General features: G+C 49.6%; 1 protein-coding gene across 2 annotated transcripts; it reads left to right on the forward strand.

The window, feature by feature from the left end:
• The first annotated feature begins 1,190 nt into the window (after positions 1-1,190).
• Positions 1,191-20,144, forward strand: ELOA (elongin A). Of its 2 annotated transcripts, none has more exons than XM_074926235.1 (11): positions 1,191-1,350; positions 6,573-6,629; positions 7,889-8,007; positions 11,384-12,599; positions 13,920-14,034; positions 14,405-14,560; positions 14,991-15,088; positions 15,339-15,519; positions 16,052-16,163; positions 16,461-16,612; positions 17,201-20,144. In XM_074926235.1, exons 1-11 carry the CDS (start codon positions 1,279-1,281, stop codon positions 17,260-17,262), a joined length of 2,340 nt encoding a protein of 779 aa, XP_074782336.1. In that variant the 5' UTR covers positions 1,191-1,278; the 3' UTR covers positions 17,263-20,144. The 2 variants fall into 2 exon arrangements, with proteins under 2 accessions (XP_074782336.1, XP_074782337.1); XM_074926236.1 differs by having other exon boundaries at positions 14,408-14,560.
• The last annotated feature ends 301 nt before the right edge of the window (positions 20,145-20,445 follow it).

The following is a 20,445-nucleotide window of genomic DNA, read 5'->3' on the forward strand; positions in this document are numbered from 1 at the left end:
CAGCAAAGCAAGACCTATGCAGGGTGATACTGTATCTTTGGAAAGATGTCAGGCTTGTTTTCTTTAATATCTAACCAAACAGACAGAGTCCCTCTCCTTTACCTGCCTGTGCTCCCAGCTCTGATTCAAGCAGGGTCTGGGTCATAGCAAACACAAAGCTGGCCTGGCAAACTACCTGGACACTGCAGCTCTGGGTACTATTTTGCTGCCAATAATTCCTCCAGCCCCATTTTAGAAAACAACAAAGTCTTTCCCCATGCCATTATTTCCATTATTCAGCAGTTCCCGTGCCCCACACAAGGTCTCTGCAAACCCTGCTAGGCGAGTCCTGACTCATCTATAGGCTGGGTCTGCTCCTTACCTTGCTGTTAAGACCGGTTAGTCCAAGGGGAAGCTCTGGCCAGCACAGGGCTCTGCAAGTTGAGAGACAAAGACCCTCAACTTTCCCCACACAACATCCTCCTCCCTCCTCTCCCCTCCCAGCCAGCTGACTGCTCTTATCACTTCTACATTTACAGCAGGCTTTTGGGGTGATGTGAGGACAGACGCCCTCAGCCGAGTCCCCAGAGACACGGGAAGGGCTGGATTCAGGTAGCGCTGCTGCAGCCAAGGGCATCGTCGCAGCCAGCACCAGGAGAAGGCAGTAAACCAAAGGCTGAGCACGGTTACCTGGCCACTGCCAAGGGTGAGGCAATGTGGAGGCAGGCAAAGGCCTGGCTCCACTCCTGAGGGGTCACCAGGACGTTTGGGGATGACCTGAGGGGACATGGTCCTGCTGATGCCTTCCCCGCTTTCCTGAATGAGCGGCGGGGGTGGCAGCTCCGAGCCCCTGAACTGAGGAGCCCTCAGCCTGGGCAGCTGCCGCCCTCCTCGATTTGCATGAATTTAGAAACCTACTTTCCATTCACTCCCAACAGCCGTGGTGGAGCTGCTGGGACGCAACGGGAATAGGCATGATGAGACATTTGTCTCAGACAAGACTGTGCTGTCGGCGGTAGGGCCGGAGGTGGCTCCGCTGCCCCAGTGATGGGCGGCCATGGTCCCCCAGGCAGCGCCCTGCCAGCACTCAAGATGGCGCTGCTCGCCGCCGTTGCCAGGCCCCAAGATGGCAGCCGCTGAACTCTGACCTCACCCGCCATGACCGCCACGGGCCGGTGCAATGGCTGCGCCACTTCCGTTTCCTGCCCGCAGCCAAGATGGCGGCGGCGGTTGGGGAACGCCGTGTGGACAGCGGGCGGTGAAGCCGCTTCCGCCGCGGCGGCTTCTCCAGCAGTAAAAATGGCGGAGTCGGTGTTGGAAGTTGTGGGCAAGCTGCAGTCGCGGCTGGCGGGCAGCTCCGAGCCCAAGAAGGTGACGGTGGCGGCGGCGCGGCCGGGGCTCCCCCCTCCCCGGCGGATGCGGCGCGGCGGGGCTGGGGGTCGGGGGGACACGGGCCACCCCGCGGGGGGGCGCGGGGAGCGGGGACGGGCAGGGCCTGCCCTCCGCGGCCCCCCCGCCGAAGTTTCCTGCCCGGCCGTGGCCGCGGTCCGTGGGCCCACCGCCTCCGAGCCGCGACAGCGGGGCAGGCCCGGGGGGTTGTCACCGGTGGGAGTCCCCGGCGCTGCTGCCAGCCTGGGCTGAGCTCGCAGGCCCCGGCTGCCCCGCGGGAGGCCCGCTGTGGCGTTCAGGGGTCCTCGTGTGGGGTTCTCCCCGTGGCATGTCGATGGGGTGCGGCTTGAGAGGCAACCGGGCAACGGGAGAACTTGGCCGGAAGAGTCTTGCCCTGGTGACGTGTTCATGGTGGAGGATCCACGGTGCCCGATGTGAGGTGTCAGGGAAGTGCAGCCCTGCCATGGGACCAGGGAGGGCCACAGCCGTGGCAAGGCCGCCACGATCGCTAGGGAGTTGGGATCAGGGCAAGTAATTGCCGAGTTTGAACTCTGCCCCGGTGTGGGGAAGTTGCTTGATGCCTCTCGCTCATCTCCACGAGGGAACGTGTCTGCTGCTGCCAAAATCTGCTGCCCGCAGCAGCTGTCGCGGAGCGGCTGCCGTGCGCGCGTGGCCCTGGTCTGCGCTTGTGCTCGAATCCGTTCGGTGACATTCGGCTGTGTCTGTTGCTGGCATCAATTCTCAGTTCTGTTTGAGCTGTTTTTTACAACTGACATTTGGAATTAGGGTCGAGCTCCGGCGTGGACCCGCTGTATGCTGTTATCCCATTCTCTAGGCTGTCATATTTTGAAGGGGGAGCATCTGTTGTGACTATTTACAGGTGTTTGGTTCGTGTTTCACTTAACTCAGGTGAAAGAGGAGACAGCGAGGGCTGTGCAGCCACGCTGCACTCGGCAAACTTTGTTTCACAGAGGCAAATGCCTGCAGAACCACTTGCTGTCCGAGACCTCACGCTGCCTGTGAAGAAGGATGGGTACTGCGGTGCTCGAGTGCTGACCCTTTGAAACAGAGGCCGCTGTACCCAGCTCCAGCCTAACTGGGGGTGAAGCAGTGGGAGGGTCTGGTTCCTGTTCTCACCCTCTCAGCCAAGAGCAGGGTTTAACCGGTGGGGCCCCAAAACGGAGCTGAGGGACTGCTGAGGAGTCAATTCCAGGGGATCTTGGGCTCTGTGGTGCTGAGAGCACAGGCATCACTTCAAATATTGGCTCAGCACGCTGTGCACAGAGAATTAGTGCTCTTGTTTCCTGACCCTTGTGTCAGCTTGGGGCAATAACTGCCTCTCTGTGTTTCTTGGGCATTGCAAGTCTTTGTGCACTTTTTGCACAAGCTGACTTTTTCTCCCGTAACCTTGCAGTGTTAAGTCATTTCTTTCTCTGTTGATCCTATGCGGTTTTGTAAGGGGAGGGAGAGGTGGTAAGCATATTGCAAGCTTTTACTAGCTAGGATAGTGACTTTAAACCTTTTTATTCCTTTCCCCAGCAGAAAGGTCCCATGCCCTGTACTCTTTTTACTTCTGATGCCTTTTCAGCTATATCCTCAGAAGTATTAGTGTTTCTAGGCTTGAATTTAGTTGCTATCGCATTGTCTTGATAGACTGTCTTATCTTCTGAGCACCTTTTTATGTCAGAAAAAGGCTTTTGATTCTACTGCTGTAACTGTTTCTCCTACAGTTCTGTAGCAGCTACAGCTTTACCTTGTCAGCAGGACAAATCCATAGCATGTCTGGGTGCTACCCAAGTGTTACTCCATTTCCAGTCTTTGTTTTTTTTTGCCTTGCCCTTTTGAAATATTTTATCAGTAATGTGAAAGAATATTATTTGCCTAGTATTGTGTACAACTCTCTGTTGCCTTGCTGAAAGGTGTTAAGGATTAATATTGGTTTTGGGTGAAAATGAGGCTGCTGGCACAGAACTGCACGAGTGAAACTTTGAACACTACTTTAATGGTTTGGAAATGGTGTTTTTTTTCTGTCAGAGGAGATAGCTGTGCTGCAGGACTGAGGGAAGAGAGTAAGGGAAACATGAACATGAGAGCATCTTCACAGAGAGGAAGAGGCCAGGCTGTGCTGTAGTAATTTGATATTAATGTGTGTTGTTAGCATTGTAATGGTTTGCCTGTCTTCTTTTAGAAGAAGAAAACAGTGCACCCATGTTAAACAAAACTTTATTTGAGCTAGAATTATGTGAAGTTTTTATGGTTTGTGTCTTGTGGTTGATTGACTGAAACTCTACCCTGCGCTGGGGTGTTTTAAAAGAGCTTTCTCATATGTATTTTATCTGGTGTCCAGCAAGATACAAGCCTTGTGTTTTCTGTCTTCTACTTGGTCGCCTTTTTATCATAGAGCTTGTGGGGTCTCAGTTATTTTGGAGATGAGCTGCCAGATTGGAGTCAGCTTGGCTGATTTCAGCTGAAGGCAGCGAGGTGTACTCCATCAGGTTGTTTCCATAGGAAATACAGATTGGTACAAGTTCTTCAGCCTCACTGCATCCGAGTTGTCTCATTTCATGAGTCTCATGCACATGGACCTGTGGTCCCCAGAGGTTGCAAGCAGAGTGAAGCTTTGCTGTGCTGTGTGAACGCAGCTCCCAAATCTGTCCCTGCTTGGATATTGCCAGGCTGCAGGCCGCTTGGAGACTGTCAGTAAGCACAGGTTTTGGTATCTTAGATTGTCAGATAAGTGCATTACTGGTGACGCAGGTAACAAAAATGTCTTGTTTCCTGATGGCGTCATTTTGAGATTTACAACTTGCCTGGGAAGTCTGCTGAACATAAACTGTGTTAACATTTCTAACAAATGTGCAGGCATAAAAGCTTGGTAACGCAACACTTAGGCAAAGATACGTGTATGGTGGCCTCTCAGAAAGCCAGCTTTTTTTTTTTTTTTTTTTTTTTTAAGGTGTGTGCAGGTTTCCAGTCACTGACTGCAGTGTGTGTGGTATAAGCCAGTTCCCTGTGAGACATGTTCTGGATCAAATTTGTGGGTCCCCTGGTTTCAAACCACACTTTCCCTAGCTATACAAAATCCAGAGATGAGCTCCGTTGAGAATAGAGCTTTTCTTCTCGAATTCAGCCCTGAAGGCAACAAATAACTAAAGAGCAAAAAGAGCTGTGGAAGATGCTACAGTGGGGTGTAGCTAGAAAATAATTGGGAGGCTTTAAGGATACCATAATGAGTTTTCCCTTGACTCTTCCTCTCATGGTGGGATTTTGTAAGCTCTGAAACAACCCTCTAGGAGGGGAATCAGTTTACAGAGATGCTTTTGTTTTAATATTGCCCTGTTACTCCTTTTCTGTCTAGTACGAGATTCATCCTTCTTCCTCTCCTTTCCTGCCCCCTTCCAAAAGGGCCTTTGCACACACTAGTCCGAGCCCCTGCGTTACCGATGCCAGAAGGATCTTGGCCTTCCTGGGGGCATCCCGACCTGCAAGCTGTGGCAGGCCTTGCTGTGGCAGTGTGAGGGGAGGCAGCAGAGGTGAGCTGTGTCTCTGCCTTTGCTCTGTTCGATGGCTTTGCTTGCCAGTGGGCTTGTTGAGCCACAGGCAAAGTAACAGGTTCTGAAAACTGAAAGGACGTTGGGTTTTTTTAGCTCAACTGGCTTCTTTCCCCGCCACGCCCACCGTCAGCTGAGGTAGGTGGTGGGGCACATTACCTGCCCCAGATTGCATGAATCCCGGGGGAGACTTCATGTTACTGTGAGCCTGGAGTTGGAGGGACAGAAGGCTTGAAGATCCGATTAGCTGTGGTTACAGCACTACTAGAACTGTTGCATCCCGCTCGGTGTCCCAGCTCAGGAGTGCTGAAACACCCTGTTACTGTTGGCGTCTGTTTCGTTCTTCTAAAATAACTATGAAAACCTAAACCTTTGGTCACAGCAATGAAGTCCTAAATATAATGGAGATGAGGCAGCGGTTTCTGGTGAACAGAAACCGTCCTGTGGTTCTGCTTAAGCCTTATCTCTGTGTCAAGGAGTATTTTCACTCTGAAAGTAATAGCACTCTTTCAATAGGTTAAAAGAACTTACTTCCTTCAGAAGGAAGGAAACCTCTAAAGCCCTCTGATCCTTGCGCGGGGAAGTGGGGGTGATTGGAATAGCTTAGGCTGACAGTACTAATTTGAGCATGAGAGCAGTGCTTTAAAGAGAAGATCTTCTGGATCAGGGACAGCCCTTTGTATGGCATATAGCACAGCAGCGCTGAACAAAGCCTGGGCTGTATAGGGGCTATAATAATGAGAATGCTGACAAGGCTGCTCTGTGGCTATAGCTGAGCTGCGGGAAATAATGTGAGGGGCAGTGGCGCTGTCAGATGCGTGCTGCCGTGTACTGCCACTAAAAACTCAGTAGACATCTCGGTGGTGTTCAAAGCCGTCTGGGTGGCAGAGGTACAAGTGCGTCCCCTTCAGCTGCAGCCCCTCGTCAGGGTGCAAGTTGGGCAGGGCTCCTCTTCCCTCTCCGGCCTGCGGAGCAGCTGTACGTGCTGGCAGGGCCTTGCTTGGCAGCGTGTGTGTGAAGGAAAACAACATTTTTCACTGGTTTATGGTGAAGGGAAAAAGAGTGGGGTGAGAGGCAGTGGCTGCGTAAGGGATCAGTTGCCTGTAGCACAGCCTGTAGCTGAGAGGAGAGGCTGTCAGCAGCACTGACAGTCTGCAGGGGAGACACAGGCTCCCTCTTGGATCTTTAAGAGTATCTAGAAATCTTCCTGCCCTCAGTGTCTAGCTTGCAAAACTTCAGAAAGGAGACTTAATATTTAATTTTATTCCCCTCCTCTGAACAAGTGATGCGATTCTCGGCACCACCTTCCGAGAGTCACAAGTTCCCAAGTTCTTTCTTCCATTTGCTGTGCAACAGAGTTGTGTGTGTCTGTTCCTGATGCTTTAAGCCAAAGTTAAGTTGCAGTCCTCTGTGAAGAAAGCATTAATATTTAAGTGTGTTTTAAGAGTCTCAGGTGGGCCCTTGTAGGCAAGGAGATGATAATTTTTTTTTACAGTCGGTCCTCATGTTCATCTTCTCAAGAGCTTGATTTGGAGCAAGACAGCAGCTTGGATCTTTCTAACAAGCTCTCACGCAGTGCAGAATTTTCTTCCTTTTTAATTGCAGTGTGGTTCAGTATGAGAAGTCTGAACATTTTCCTTCTTGTCTTTGCAGCTGCTGAAAAGTCTGAAGAGGCTGTCTGAGTTGCCCATCACGGTTGACATTCTTGTGGTAAGAGCTGTGAAATCTCTCGCGCTTTCATCGTGTCTGTCAAGTCACAGGATAACTGTTTGCCGTGGAAGTGCCGCTCTCCCTGGAACAGGGCGCGTTGCCTCGGCCACCTGCTACAGCCCAGTGTCACGGGCACTGTCGTGATATAGTTCTGGGGATTCCAGGCACGGGGAGGGAGCTTGTCAGAGCAAGTGGGAAGCCACGGAGGACAGTTTGTCATGCTCGGTTCTCCCAACAGCTTAACGCTTGACTATGAGATATGAGAGTTGGAACAGTTCCTTACGATAACTGAATCGGCAGAAAATTAGAAAGTGCTAATCCTTACCGTTACTAGTGACTTCTGTCTTCAGATTTACCAACAGTCATGGTAAATACTGTCTTGGTTTATTAATACAAATAATTAGTGTTTGGCTAAGGTAGAGTTAAGTTGTCTTTGACTTCTGGAACTGTAATAAATGATACAGTGTCTGCTGATGTGGTGGTCTAGACCCACCTGACAGCCAAACACCCCACAGCTGGTCGCTCACCCTCCCTTACCCCCAGGGAACGGGGGAGACAATTGGAGGGGTAAGGGCAAGGAGACTCATAGGTTGAGATAAAAACAATTTAATAATTGAAATAAAATTAAAATAATAATGATAATAATAGTAATAATGGAAGATACAAATTCATAATGCACAGTGTGACTGCTCACCACCTGCCGATTGATGCCCAGCCCATTCCCAGCTAGTGATCCCAGAGAAGAGGGAATCCTGAAACCACAATCCCAGCAGCCCGAGTGAGCTTCCCAAGCAACCCATATCTCTATACTGAGCATAACGTTAGATGATATGGAATATTCAGTTGGCTAACTTGAGTCTGTTGCTTTGGCTCTGCTCCCCCCCAGCTTCTTTTGTACCTGTGCACTAGCAGGACATGAGAAGTTGAAAAGTCCTTGATTTCTTAGGAACTACTAAAAACATCAGTGCGTTATTAACATTCTTTTCGTATCAGATCCTGGACTGATCCAAAACACAGCACTATTCTAGCTACTAAGAAGGAAGGGGGGAAAAAAAGCAATTAGTTCTATGCCAGCCAAAACCAGGACAGCTGAAAATATAATATATGTGATATTTTTGCCATTAGATCAAGGAAGTTTATTTCTATCTAGCAGCAACAGGTAGCGGGGTTAACTTGATTCACTTTGTAGAGAGTTTAGCAGAGGTAAGAATGCTGACTGTTTTGCTGAGATCAATTCATGTCTTGGCTCTCTCCTGAAGGAGACGGGTGTTGGGAAGACTGTGAACAGTTTACGGAAACACGAGCTTGTAGGAGACTTTGCGAAGAACCTTGTAGCCAGGTGGAAGAAGCTGGTGCCAGTGTCCCAAGAGGCAGACAGGTAAGTGAACCTGTTTGGTTATCTTGATGGATAAGCTTTGTTATTTTTTTTGCAGTGGAGATCATAAACTTCTCTGACCAAGGAAACGAAGTGATGGCTCTGGAAAAACTTGTAACACGAGCGTGCTAACTCTGCATGGAGTTTTTGCCTTGTTTTGGCATAAACTTCCTGTCTCTGCTAGCCGCAGAGCATTAGGTTGCTGATGGCTGCAGTTTTGCATGAAAGTAGGGGCTGACTTTCAAGAAATTGCAGTTTGATGAAGAGATTAACACTAGATGCCAGAGAAGTGCCCTTAATAAATCAAGACATGCAATTTGCTTGCTTCCCATTTTATGGTGCTAAAGAGAGGAAATTCTAGGCCCAAATAAAGGAAGTGGCTTGCTTTGAAAGAAGGTTTTTATGTGCAAAAAATACTATGGAAACTGAAAGTTAATGCTAGCAAGGATGCTGCAAGTGATAAAGCTGTGTTGAACCCAGCAGTGAGATCGTTTAGATGTGGGTGATAAAGACCTAGTTATTCATGATATCTTAGTGGTGGTGGTATCCTTCCGTGCTTAACTGGCAAGCTAGGGGACATGTTTCCCATAGGCACCACACAGCCAGGAGCATGTAGGCACAGAGAAGTCTCTGTACGTATCTGTCTCCACTTTCTGGTGAACTGTTGTCCTGATCCAGTGTCGGGGGAGGTTTTGATATGACCCCAAGAGCGAGATTAAGACATAAATGAGGTCAAATGCCATATACCTAAACCAGGTTTTTATTATTTAAAAAAGTGAAGAGGGGTAGAGATAGGACAGAATGGAAGGAAAAGACAGAAATAAAACAAGGATGTGGGATAGGGCTGCAAGAATAGTCACCACTGTGGATCCAGTAGCATCCTGTTGGTCCTCAGTTCTTCAGTGGTGGGTGCACACAGATCTAGCTTCAACGGTGGACACACAAGGAGCATAGTTTATGTTGCCTTTTTAAGTTCAGCGTATCTGCTGATTAGCATATCTGCCCAGCTTTAGGTTTTTTTTTCCTCTGGTCCCACAGGTTTTGTTGCATCTGGCTTCTGGGCAGAAACTTTTGCCTCTTGTCAGTTCATTAGCAATGCATGCATGGGGTCTGGTGCACACAATAGAGCCACAAATGGCTACACGATGCCCCTCTGAGACTTGTCTAAGGGACTGCAAGGAAGTGGGGGATGCATCCTTCAACACACTCCTGCTTCCCTGGGCAACATTCCCCAGGTTGCAGCAGCTTGTCTTGGAGGTTTGCACAGACACAAGCAAGCTTTGAGACAGTCATATGACATTTCAGTCTCACAACTGTGAAGACTCTGGTCCTAATAAAAAGGCTTAATCAATTCCTGCACTAAAAATGCAGTTTCTAAATCCCTGAATGTTACTGTGCCTGAGAGAATTAGTGGTATTCTTGCCATGAAACTTACCACAAAGGAAAGACCTGTCACATTAGGAGAGAGGCTGGAGCTGAGTAAGGCAGCCCAGTCTGCTCCCCATGTAACAACCAGCACAACTAAGAGGAGGTGATGGGTGATAGTAGTAGGTGACTCTCTCCTGAGAGGTACGGAGGCACCATCAGCTGACCTAAGGCACTCTGGAGAGGCGTGCTGCTTACTGGGGGCTCGTATCAGGGATGTCACCGAGAGGCTGCTGAGCCTCATACGAGTACTGTCTGCTGGCGCTGTTTCACTTGGGCACGAGTGCTACAGCCAGGAGCGGTCTGGGGAGTATCAGGAAGGGTTACAGTGCCCTGGGAGCAGTGGTAAGGGACTCTGGGCCCTGGTCAGAGGTTTGAAAGGGCCAGTTGAATCTGGCAAATCAACAGTTGGTTACGGGACTGGTACCACAGCCAGGGGTTCAGCTACTTAAACCGTGGGACTCGCTTTGAGAAAGCTGATCTACTGGGGGCTGACAGGATCCGTCTGTCAGAGAAGGGGAAGAGCATTTTCTTGCCAAGCTTTAAACTAGAGTTGCCAGGGGAGGGAAACCTTAATCCATCCCACTCCTACCAGCTTGATGCCAGTGCCAGCAAGAGATTCCTAAAGCCTGGAGAGGGGTCACAGGCCAGCAGGAGAGCACCTGGAGAGCAGCACAAAGGAATTCCAAACAGCAAGTCAGCTTCATCGGGGGGCCCAACTTAAATGCCTCTGTGCAAATGCACATAGCATGGGGAATAAACAAGAGGAGCTAGAGACATGCGCATGCCTGCAGGGCTATGATCTTACTGGCATCAGGGAGCTGTGCTGGGATGGCTCCTATGATTGGAGTGTTGGAATGGAAGTATAGAGAGTCTTTAGGAAGGACAGGCAGGAGAGATGAGGAGGGGGTTCATCTTCTGTGTCAGCAACCAGCTGGAGAGCTTGAAGCCCTGGAGATGGGTGAGGAGCTGACCAAGAGTTTATGGGTCAGGGTTAATGCGAAGGCAGGGACAGGAGACGTTACAGTGGGGTCTCCTACAGGCCACCCCACCAGGAAGACTGAGCAGATGAGGCCCCCAATGGACAGATAGGAGCAGCCTGATATTCACAAGCCCTGGTCCTCATGGGGGGACTTCAGCCACCCTGGTATCTGCTGGAGGAACAACACAGCAGAGCATAAGCAATCCATCCTGGAACATATGGCTGATAACTTCCTTCTCTGAGTGACAGAGGAGCCAAGGAGGAGAGGTGCTGTGCTGTTCACACCAAGGAGGGGCTGATGGGGAGTATGAAGCTCAAGAGCAGCCTTGGCTGCAGTGAGCATGAAATGGTAGAGTTCATGTTAAAAATATAATGACTTTAATATGAGGAGCATGGGTGCTGCTGATGTTTTGCTATGTACGTAAGTTGAAAGAGATTTATTGTCGTTTAATTGTTAAAATGGTTTGGAGGTTTTTTTATCAAGTGAATACAGACTCATACGGACAATTATTGCAAATGTGGAAAAGTACTGGAAAAACCCCTGTCAGAAGGACTCTCGTTTTAGCGAGAAAAGGAGTGGAAAAACAACACACACCCCCCCCCCCCCCAACAACGCCAGAAAAGCTGAGAAGATTGGAGAAACTCCGCTGCACTTGTGCAGACTAAACCACACCCATCTTATGAATATGTATTAGAAAGACTATAAAGAGTGGTGGGTTTGTTTACGCTTTGTCGTCGTGCATCCATCCATGCGGCGTCCTTGGTGCGTCGGTGCGGAGCGGAAATCCCCCTGCTCCCCCGGCATACCAAACCTTTTTTTGTTTTGCTTGTTCTCATTTCAATAAATTCATAAAAGTTATTTTCTGGTTCTGCATTTATAACAGTTCCCATCCACAAGGTCTGTGGGGAGTGGCTCTTTTCATTCATACTGGGAAGTTTTAATCTAACTATTTTGTTTTCTTATCCCTTCAGAAATAACCTAGATTCTGAAGACCGTGACTATGAGAGGAGCAGCTCAAGGAAAAGACATCAAGAACCCTCCCTCAGAGAGGATGAGGAACCTGAGCAGGAGTATTCAGAACCCTTCCAGCCGTCTTGCAGCCAGTCCTATAGCCCAGATCATAGGGAAAAGAAATCCAAAAGGTATCCCAGGCCTGAGAGAGCCCATGAGACTTATGGCTATAGCAGCCACGAGGGGAAGGGTTGGGGCAGATCTTCCCCAGTGCTCTCTTCAGATCAGGAGTACTCGGACTATGGACAAGGTGTGTCACCTGAGCCAAGCGAGAGCCCTCAGGATATGTACACAGACCCTTATGCCTCTGAGGAGCAGGAAGAACCGACAGTATTTCGTAGGAAAGCCAGTAAAGGCCACAGCTTTCAGGAGAAGCTGGGGGGAGGCCGGGAGAGGAACTCTGGTGAGTTCTACGATAAAGGGAACGTGAGTCGAAGCAAAGAGCACAAGTCTTCTCACAAGAAGCAGCGACTTGACGGCAGAGGGGAGGACAGGACCTCTGCCTTCAGCCCAGAAAGATTGCACAAGACCTCTTTTAAAGAGCAGCTCCGAGAAGCCCCCGTGGCAGGGGGCAGCAAGGAGAAGCAGAGGATGTCAGATGGCACCAAGAAGGAGAAGAACCGAGAAGGCAGCACCTCCAGAAAGAAGAAGTTGCACACGTTGCCGCACTTGGAAGAGTCTTTGGACGTCCCTGTTAAGAAGCAAAAACATCAGGACTCTGAAAAAAGTAAATTGGAAAAGCCCAAGCTGAGCCTGGAGACCTCTAACACAGAGCGGGAGAAACGGAAAGCTGAGAGTGACTCGTCAAATAGGATTAAAGAAAAGGGGGTTTCTGGGAACTTAAAAGCTTTGGAGGGGAAGCGCAAAGCCTCTGATGTGGACAAAAAATCAATGGGCTTTTCCTCCAATTCTGGGGAGGGGGAAGTGGAGGATGAATTTGAACAACCTACGATGTCTTTTGAGTCGTACCTCAGCTATGACCAGCCCCAGAAAAAGAAAAAGAAAGTGGTCAAACCCTCTGTGCCAGCTGGGGAGAAAGACCGAGGGCACAGCAAACAGAACGGATCCAAAGCCAGCACCAACAGCTCAGGCTCGAGTCGGAAAAGTCCAAGCCACAAGCGAACAAGTGAGAAAAGGGCAGAGAAGAAACTACCAGAGGCTCCTGAACCAAAGAGGGTAAGGTTTTGACTGATCTGAAAGTGAACAGAGAAGGTGGGATCAGCTGCTCTTGGTCCTTTGCCATCTGGGGCGTATTAGTTTTCCGCTTGGAGATGCTGGGCTGTGATCTGCATCAGAGTGTGCTTGTGGTGGCTCACTGGTATCTAGGGCTGTGTGTCCTGGCTCCTGCTGGGAGACAAGGTGTGTTGTGCATGCCCTGTGCCACAGGCGTTCCTTTGTGCTGTTTGAGTGGACGTCTGCTGGAAAAGTGGGTGAAGAGGGAGGGGGAAAAAAGAAACGCAATAGGCGAAAAACCCTGTTGGTTCAAAAATGGGGAGAGTAAAAGAAAACGCCTTCAGCTAAATACGTATTGGACATGACATGCTTGTTACACATATAGAATATCTTTAGATGTGAGTCAGTTTAAAATCCAGCCTAACAGGTGATGCATCTCCACCTGCTAGCGAGGTTCTCATGTCTCTCCTCTCAAGTACTTATGCTTCTCTAAAATGGACCTTTTCTTACCTGGGTCAGTACTACAGTTTTGTTAACTAAATCTGTTGGGTCTCCAGAAATGGGGGAGAAATAAGAGAATTGGTGTTACAATGCAGCTTATTCTAGAAGACAGACCTTCTTTTGTGAAAGCTTGAAAAACAAGCAATATTTCTGTACATATTCATGGCCACATGGGTGCCAGGGTTTTGTATATAAACAGGGACTAACGTGTAAAACCTTTACTGCTTTGTCTTTTGACTCAACTTTGAAACAGTGCTCCACAAAAACTGTTTTTATAATCTTAGCAGCATTTTAAAATCCTGCTTTAACATTCATTCTAGTAAGTGTCTCCTATCAGAGTTTTAGGTTTCCCTCAGTTTGTGAGGTTCCCCTCTCCACACTGTGGAGTTCTTTTCAGGAGGTGGAGAGAAGGAGAAAAGACAGAATGGGTAAATGAGTGTTTGAGATCAAGGAAATGTTTGTGCCAGCTTTCTCTTCCGTTTTTTCTCTAGTTCTTTGCATTGTTAATCTCTCTTGGGTTCTTGCCAGAGGCCTTCAGCACTGTACCTTGCAGGTTAAAGATGTGGATGGCTCTTACTGGAGAGAGCAGAGTGATTCAGATCCCAAATTTTGGCTTCTTTGTATTGACAGCCTAGACCAGAGCCACAGTAACATCACACAGTGATCCCAAGGGTCTTTTCTAACCTGAATGATTCTGTGATTTTGTAACGTGGCTTATTCAAAATACCAAACAAAATGCAGTTCAGTGCTGTTTGTAGGCTGGCAGGATGTAACACTCTCCTGTATTCTTGGCTTACTTGCATGTACATCCTCTGCTTCCAGATACTTTTAGATGTGGTACCAACGTTACCAGACATCCCACTGCCCCCGATCCAGGCCAATTACCGCCCTCTCCCTTCAATCGAGTCCATTACCTGCTCCCAGACAAAAAGGAAAGGTATGTTGGGCATGAAAATAGGTTTGAAATGGGCTATGGCCATTGTTTGTGGGAGGTAGTGGGAATGGATGCTGCCTGGGTTCAAGTCTTTCTGTTGGGGTCTGGTGCCCTGCCCAGAGCCTAGGTTTCAGGGGGAGGCAGCTGCTTCCCCACGTGCTCTAGCAGAAATGAGGAAGGTCCTTTGCTGAACTTCCCTGAGGCTTGGGCTTTGGGCTTGCTCTTCCTGAACTAGATTGCAGGTCTCTTAAGAGAAGACTTAGCCCTTTAGGTTGCCTCTGGGTGACTCCCAATTTGTGTCTCCTGTGCCATCCATCAGAGTGGGCTCTTCTTTTCTCTGTCCCCTTCTTACTCCAAGTCTCTCACTTTACAGCAGTGTCCTCGCCAGTTGAAGAGAGCGAAGCAGGTTTTACAGGCCGCCGGTTGAATTCAAAGATGCAAGTGTATTCAGGCTCTAAAACTGCCTACCTCCCAAAGATGATGTCTCTCTATCAGCAATGTATCAGAGTCCTCAGTAACAACATTGACTGTAAGTACCTTTCCTCATCTGTCTTAGTCATGTTGCCACGCGGGTTGTACTGAAGTCTTGGTAACTTGTTTGTTACATCCCACAGCATCTGGCTTGGAGCACAGGAACAGTTAGTTGTCCTTTGTCGCAAGGCAAGCTAAGTAATAGGGGAGAGATCTTACTGAAAGCTCAGGTCCTGCAGGAATCAGCACCCAGTGTGCTTTCAGGGAGTGCTAAAGCATAGGAAATAGTGGTAAACAGAGCCTTGTGCAGGCACTTAACTTGGAGATACTGGTTCCTGATGACTCAGGAGAGCTATTGCACCTGTGGTTCCTTTCTCCTTCCCCTCGTATTGTGTAGTATTGTGCAGCACTGCATTTTTGGCTGTCAAGCCCTTTCCTTGGCAAGGAAGGAGCAGGATAAATACTTTTTCCATCTTGCTTCTCTCTAGCAATCTATGAAGTGGGTGGTGTCCCTTTCTCAGTGCTGGAGCCGGTATTGGAGAGATGCACCCCAGAGCAGCTGTATCGCATTGAGGAATGTAATCATGTGAGTGCCCGGGCCTGGGGAAGGGGTGGTGACACGTGGGAGTGATGTTCTGTCCTCAGCTGCAATGGCAGAATAGTAAAGAACAACACTTTTTATAACAAGAGAAGGTTTTTGCTAGCCCTGAGTTCTTGGATTTTCCAGCTGCCCATCTCTTGCTGCAAGTTGGCCCCTAAGCCGTCTTGCCCTCTGGTATTCCAGTGGTGCTGAGGGTGAGGGGAGCGAACCCAGCTTACGTGTGGGTTTGCTTCAGGTCCTCATTGAGGATACGGATCAACTGTGGCACAATCACTGTCTCCGAGACTTCAAGAACGAGAAGCCAGAAGAGTTTGAGTCCTGGCGGGAAATGTACCTTCGACTTCACGACGCACGAGAGCAGCGGCTGCTCATGTTAGCACGGAACATCGGCTCAGCTCATGCCAACAAACCCAAAGGTAAATTAGGGCTGGACGCTCAGAGAGGGGTCTGGGAATGCTGCCTGGGGGATGTCTTGGTGTGGAGAAAGTCTTTTGGAATGACTGGTTTAAATCTAGTCCAATTTAGGAGTTGCTTAGCTCTCTGTTCTTTATGTGACGGCCTTTGCTTCATGGCTTAGGAGGCTCTTGAGTTCATCCGCCGTTGTGGTGATGGAAACCAGACTTTGCAGCCCTACGTGTTCTTGTTGTAGAGGCACCTCCTGCTCTAGAGTGGCTTCTCCATGCTGGGGTTGAAGCACGTCAGGGTGGGGGAACCATTCCTGCTCTTTTGATGAACATAAGGAGAGCTACTGATCTGATCAGTCTGATTTCTCACAGCCCATGTTGTGACTGCAAGAGGTTCAGCCCCTAGGGAGGAGGCTATCGCCAGAGCTTTGGAATGGATGGACTGGGGAGAGGTGGTTGGAACTTGCTGTAAGAAGACAAGCACCGAGGAGCCTCCTTTATAGTAAGTTGAATCTAAGCAATGTTTTCCTCTGGCCTCCTACAGGTAGAGTGGCCAAAATGGCGTTTGTGAACTCTGCAGCAAAGCCCCCCCGGGACGTGCGGAGACGACAAGAGAAGTTTGGAACTGGAGGACCTCTTCTGCCAGAGAAGACCAAGTGAGTGTTTTTCAGTGGCACTTGCTGTTCAGGGCACTCTCTTCCTGTGGGCTTCTGCCAGCTTCCCCCTGTAGCTCTCCGTCCTGGCAGGGAAGGATAGTGTGTCTGGGAGGTCCTTTTGCAGTGAAACTTGTGCTGTAACCGCCTCATCCTGCTGGGAAGCGCAGGGATCCCGGTCACTGCTGGTTCCATGTGGTATCGGTCATGCTGCTGTTCACAGATGTGGCTTGTGTCTGAAGAATTGTGTCAAACCACAGTGGCTCCTTTACTGAAATGTCTGTCCTGTCTCTCTTTCAGAATAAAACCAGTCCTGTACACATCTAGCAAAAGCCACACTCGTGTGAGTGAGGAGCAATCCTATGATGGGCCCAGCACCAGCAGTGCCCATTCTGTCCCATCTTCAGGTAGCACCTTCTCCTCCTACGACCCCAGGAAACCACCGGTGAAGAGTAAGTACAAACCGCAGAGCATCCGTGTGGTCTCCTAGAGCTCCTTTACAAATGCACGAATCTGCTGCTTCTGCTGTAGGAGAAATCCAGGCTGTGCAGGAGGGTTGATGTCGGTGCCCTCTCCCTAAGGAGGGGGTGATAAAAGTCTGTTCAAACTCCCTGCACAAGTAAAACCATGGGGGAACGTCCGATTCGCCCACCTGCTCAGTGCTGACTGTATCATCCTGTCCTAATGGTACTAGAGGCAGAAACCTGCTGTCCTCTCCCCTCCTGCTGTCCTCCTGCGTCTGTCCAGCTGTTTGGCACAATGAAATTGTAGTGTAGCTCCCTTAGGGAGGAAGCAGGGAGATTTCAGCCAGAGATCTGTGTTCTTGCAGTGCAGATAGCAGAACAGGCTCTCAGTCTGTGACCTGAAAATGTGACAGGCTATGATCAGAGAGCACACGCTTACCCCTGCCTTGCATCTGCTTTGCCAGGGCTGCGTTTTCAATTGCTCTCTGCTCTCCTAGGTTGTGGCTGCTGCTTTAATGTGTGGGGTTTTTTGTTTGATTTAGGGTTGTTTTGTTTTTTTTCTCCTTTCTATTGCAGAAATTGCACCCATGATGGCAAAGACTATCAAAGCGTTCAAAAACAGGTTCTCTCGGAGATAAGTTTGCAGTGCGGATGTGGGACTTTCCCTCTCGTCGGGGAGTGGCACTGAAGCGGGAGAAGGTACCCAAACAGCCCTTTTCTTTGAACTCTTTGGAGGCTGCAGCTGCTGGGAGAAGCTTCGATCTGCACAAGACGACAGCACAGTATTTTATCTTTTATTCTGGTCCCTTTCTCAGTGTCAAGCCCCCCCTCTTTTCCCTCTGCCCTTAACATCCTGTTCTGGCTTTGTCATCCGTCAAAAGAAGGGTGTACAGAATCTCCCGACACAAGAAAATGTGAAGTCTTGGCACCTGCTGAGAGTGGAAGATCCAGAGACTATTTACTATTTAACCTCTTAATAAATTATAAAATGATTTTAATTAATATTTTGCCCCTCTATCCCGCTGATATTATTTATGTTGCTCCCAGTAGTCCATCCCCCCCAAGTCCAGTACAAGGGCCAGCATCAGACTGGAGCTGGCAGAAATCCATCTGAGTGGACACTGGATGTCACGGGAGTCTTTCCTTGTGATCTGGTACCTGCTGGGCACAAAGTCCCACCTGGACTCTCTGGGACAGGTGGGACCCGGTGGCCCATCTGCTCATCGATCCTTTGGCAAGCGCATCAAGTCTTGAGGCTTTGCTCTCTACTCGTGTATGTTAATAAAATCTTAGCTCTCGACCTTCTCTCTGCTGTTACTGTAGATCTTGTACAGATGCTTATGTTGTTGTGCAGGGATGCCAAGAGCCATTGGGGACTTTTTCTCTGCTGCTGTTGTCTTCTGCTGGCTACTGGGAATGAAACTACGAGGGGTTTGGGGAGAAATTTTACTGTGCACCAAGTCAGATTTTAACTTTTTCCTTTTTTTTTGTTTTTGGAGAGAGCTAGGGGTCTTTGCCTCTGGAATTTAAAACAGTTTTTAAATATCAATGGAGGCATCAGTTTGCCTCTTTTAGTGGAAGGAAGGAATACTTTTCTCTGGTTTTCTGTGTGGAATTGGGAAGGATTTCTTTCCAGTTTGGAAGCTGGTGCTTAAATCCTGTCTTTTAGCTGTATGTTTTGCTCAGCCCACTCTTTGGAAAGAGCAAGGATTTTAGTCTTCGAACCTGAAACCGCTTGTCTGCGGTTGGAGGGAAGTGAATAACGGACTGTGGTTTGGTTTTAATGCGTGCATACTTCATAGCAGGAGTTCAAAAAGCTCGGCTGTGCTTGGTGTCTGAGGAACTGGAAGGAAAATGTGTGCTGTGACCCGGCTGGTGGCAGTGAGGCTGTGCCCTGGAGCACAGCTCCACTGGGGAGGTCGGGAGCCCGAGCGCTGCCCGAGGTGTGTGATTTCGGGTGGACTCGCCGAGGCCGCAGCGGAGTGCGGGGAGGCAGAAACAACTGGGCGCTCTTAAATGTGAAGCTTTATTGTGGTGAATGTCTCTGCTTGAGGGTTACGTCTGCCTCGAAAGTGAACTTCCCTGGAAGTGGTGCCAGCAGAGGATGGAGCTGGTTAGACGCAGGTCATGGAGTGAGGGAGCCAACCTCTCCATCAGGGCTCAGAGGTCCCGTGGGATCGGAAAAGGGAGAGATTCTCCTGTTCCAAGCCATATTTGCTGCCCTAGGACTTCGCTGTCTAGATGGAAGAGGTGCTGGTAGTGGGTGCTGTTGGTGGTGGCAGTTCTTGGGAAGCTCTGCTGCTGGCTTTCTGTGGCTGCCAAATCCCCAGCTGGTGGAGTTGTCTGTGCGTGCTGATTGGGGGGAAAAATCATGCTAGGAAGAGTCCTCCCTGGAGGGCTCTAGAAAAATCCCTGTGTGCTTCTGGTTTCTGTTGGTTTGCTTCTTTTTTTTTTTTTTTTTTTTTCCTCTCCCTTCCTTTCTTTAGAACCATTCTGAACACCTGTCTTGTTTATTTGGTCTGTTCTTTTCTTAATTTGAAAGTCTTGGAAAAATGTTCTCAGACTCTCACGTGCTGTAAGTTTGTTACAGTCCCAGATGCTTTAATGTTACCGTGCAGCATTTCAGTCTGTGTTGTGCTGTAAAGTAATGGCTCCTTACTCTTGCATTTTTGCTGTATTTAATTTTTGCTGTATTTTTAATTAGATAACAATATATTATCTTCTGCTGATCGTTGTGCTACCATTTATTTCTCCTCTGTACTTGGGGTAGGGGCAGAGGGGAGGGGAGTCTGGCATTGTGTTCAGGCTGTAGCAGAGCCTTGAGCAAAGGACCTGGGTGAGGCCCAAGAACAATCTTGGGCACTGCTCAACTGCCACTTGATTAATACCAGAGCTTGATACTGGGCTGTGGGTATTGCCCAGAGCGTTGCTGTTAGGGGGTGATGTACCTTCTCTCCTGGATCAGCCTCTTTGCTCTCGGCTTTGCCAGCTGTGTCTGTGTTTTAGCTTGGCTGGATTGCAGGCGGAGGGGGTACAGAGAGGATCAGGTGGGACACTGTGTCTGAACCGACTCTAGTCGGCGCTGAGTGGGTCCCACTGGTCCTGGGACTGATGCCAGCCACTCTCCCTTCCCTCCCCTGCCTCTTGCTCAGACACTAAAGCTGCGAAGATGGAAGAGGGGGCAGCAGCCCTCAGCCAGGAAGAGAGGGGGGGGTTACTTCTGTGAGACATGAAGCAAAGTCTTGGGTGAAAGCACTTGCTCCCGTGTTTCTGTGCTACACCACGCACGGAGGCGCTGAGCGGAGCTGCTGCATCTTCCCTCTTCGCCGACCCGCTGGTGGTAGGATGAGGGATGGGGGCAGGAGGGGGAGTGACCGGGACTTGCATTTGTATTTTGGTCCCCGACTGTGTATATACAATTTTCTATGTTCCTTTTTTTTGTGGTAATGAAGATGAATATTTTAATTAGATAAGTTATACAAAAAGAGGAAACTCATGTCCCAATAAAAGGCAAACCCTGGACCGTGTCTGCTTCTCCTTTCCCGTCTCTGAGTAATAACCGTAATAACCGTTACCCCCCCCCCCGGCCCAGCTCGGTCTCCCCGCGGCCGGGGGGGGGTGTCGGTGCTCCCGTTGCCCCTCGCGGCTGGAACCAGCCCCAGGCCTCAGCCCCACGCGCCTTTCCCTGCGCTGCTTCACTCTTCGCCCAGCGGCGGGTGCGGCCCGGCCTTGTCCGGGGCTGGACCGGCCGCCCCCTTCCCCGCCCCGGGCCGCGTCTCTCGCCGGTGCCCGGTTTCAGCGGGGGCCGAGCACGTGTGCAG

This window comes from Athene noctua, chromosome 24, assembly GCF_965140245.1.
Source record: "Athene noctua chromosome 24, bAthNoc1.hap1.1, whole genome shotgun sequence".
NCBI classification, from domain to species: Eukaryota; Metazoa; Chordata; class Aves; order Strigiformes; family Strigidae; genus Athene; species Athene noctua.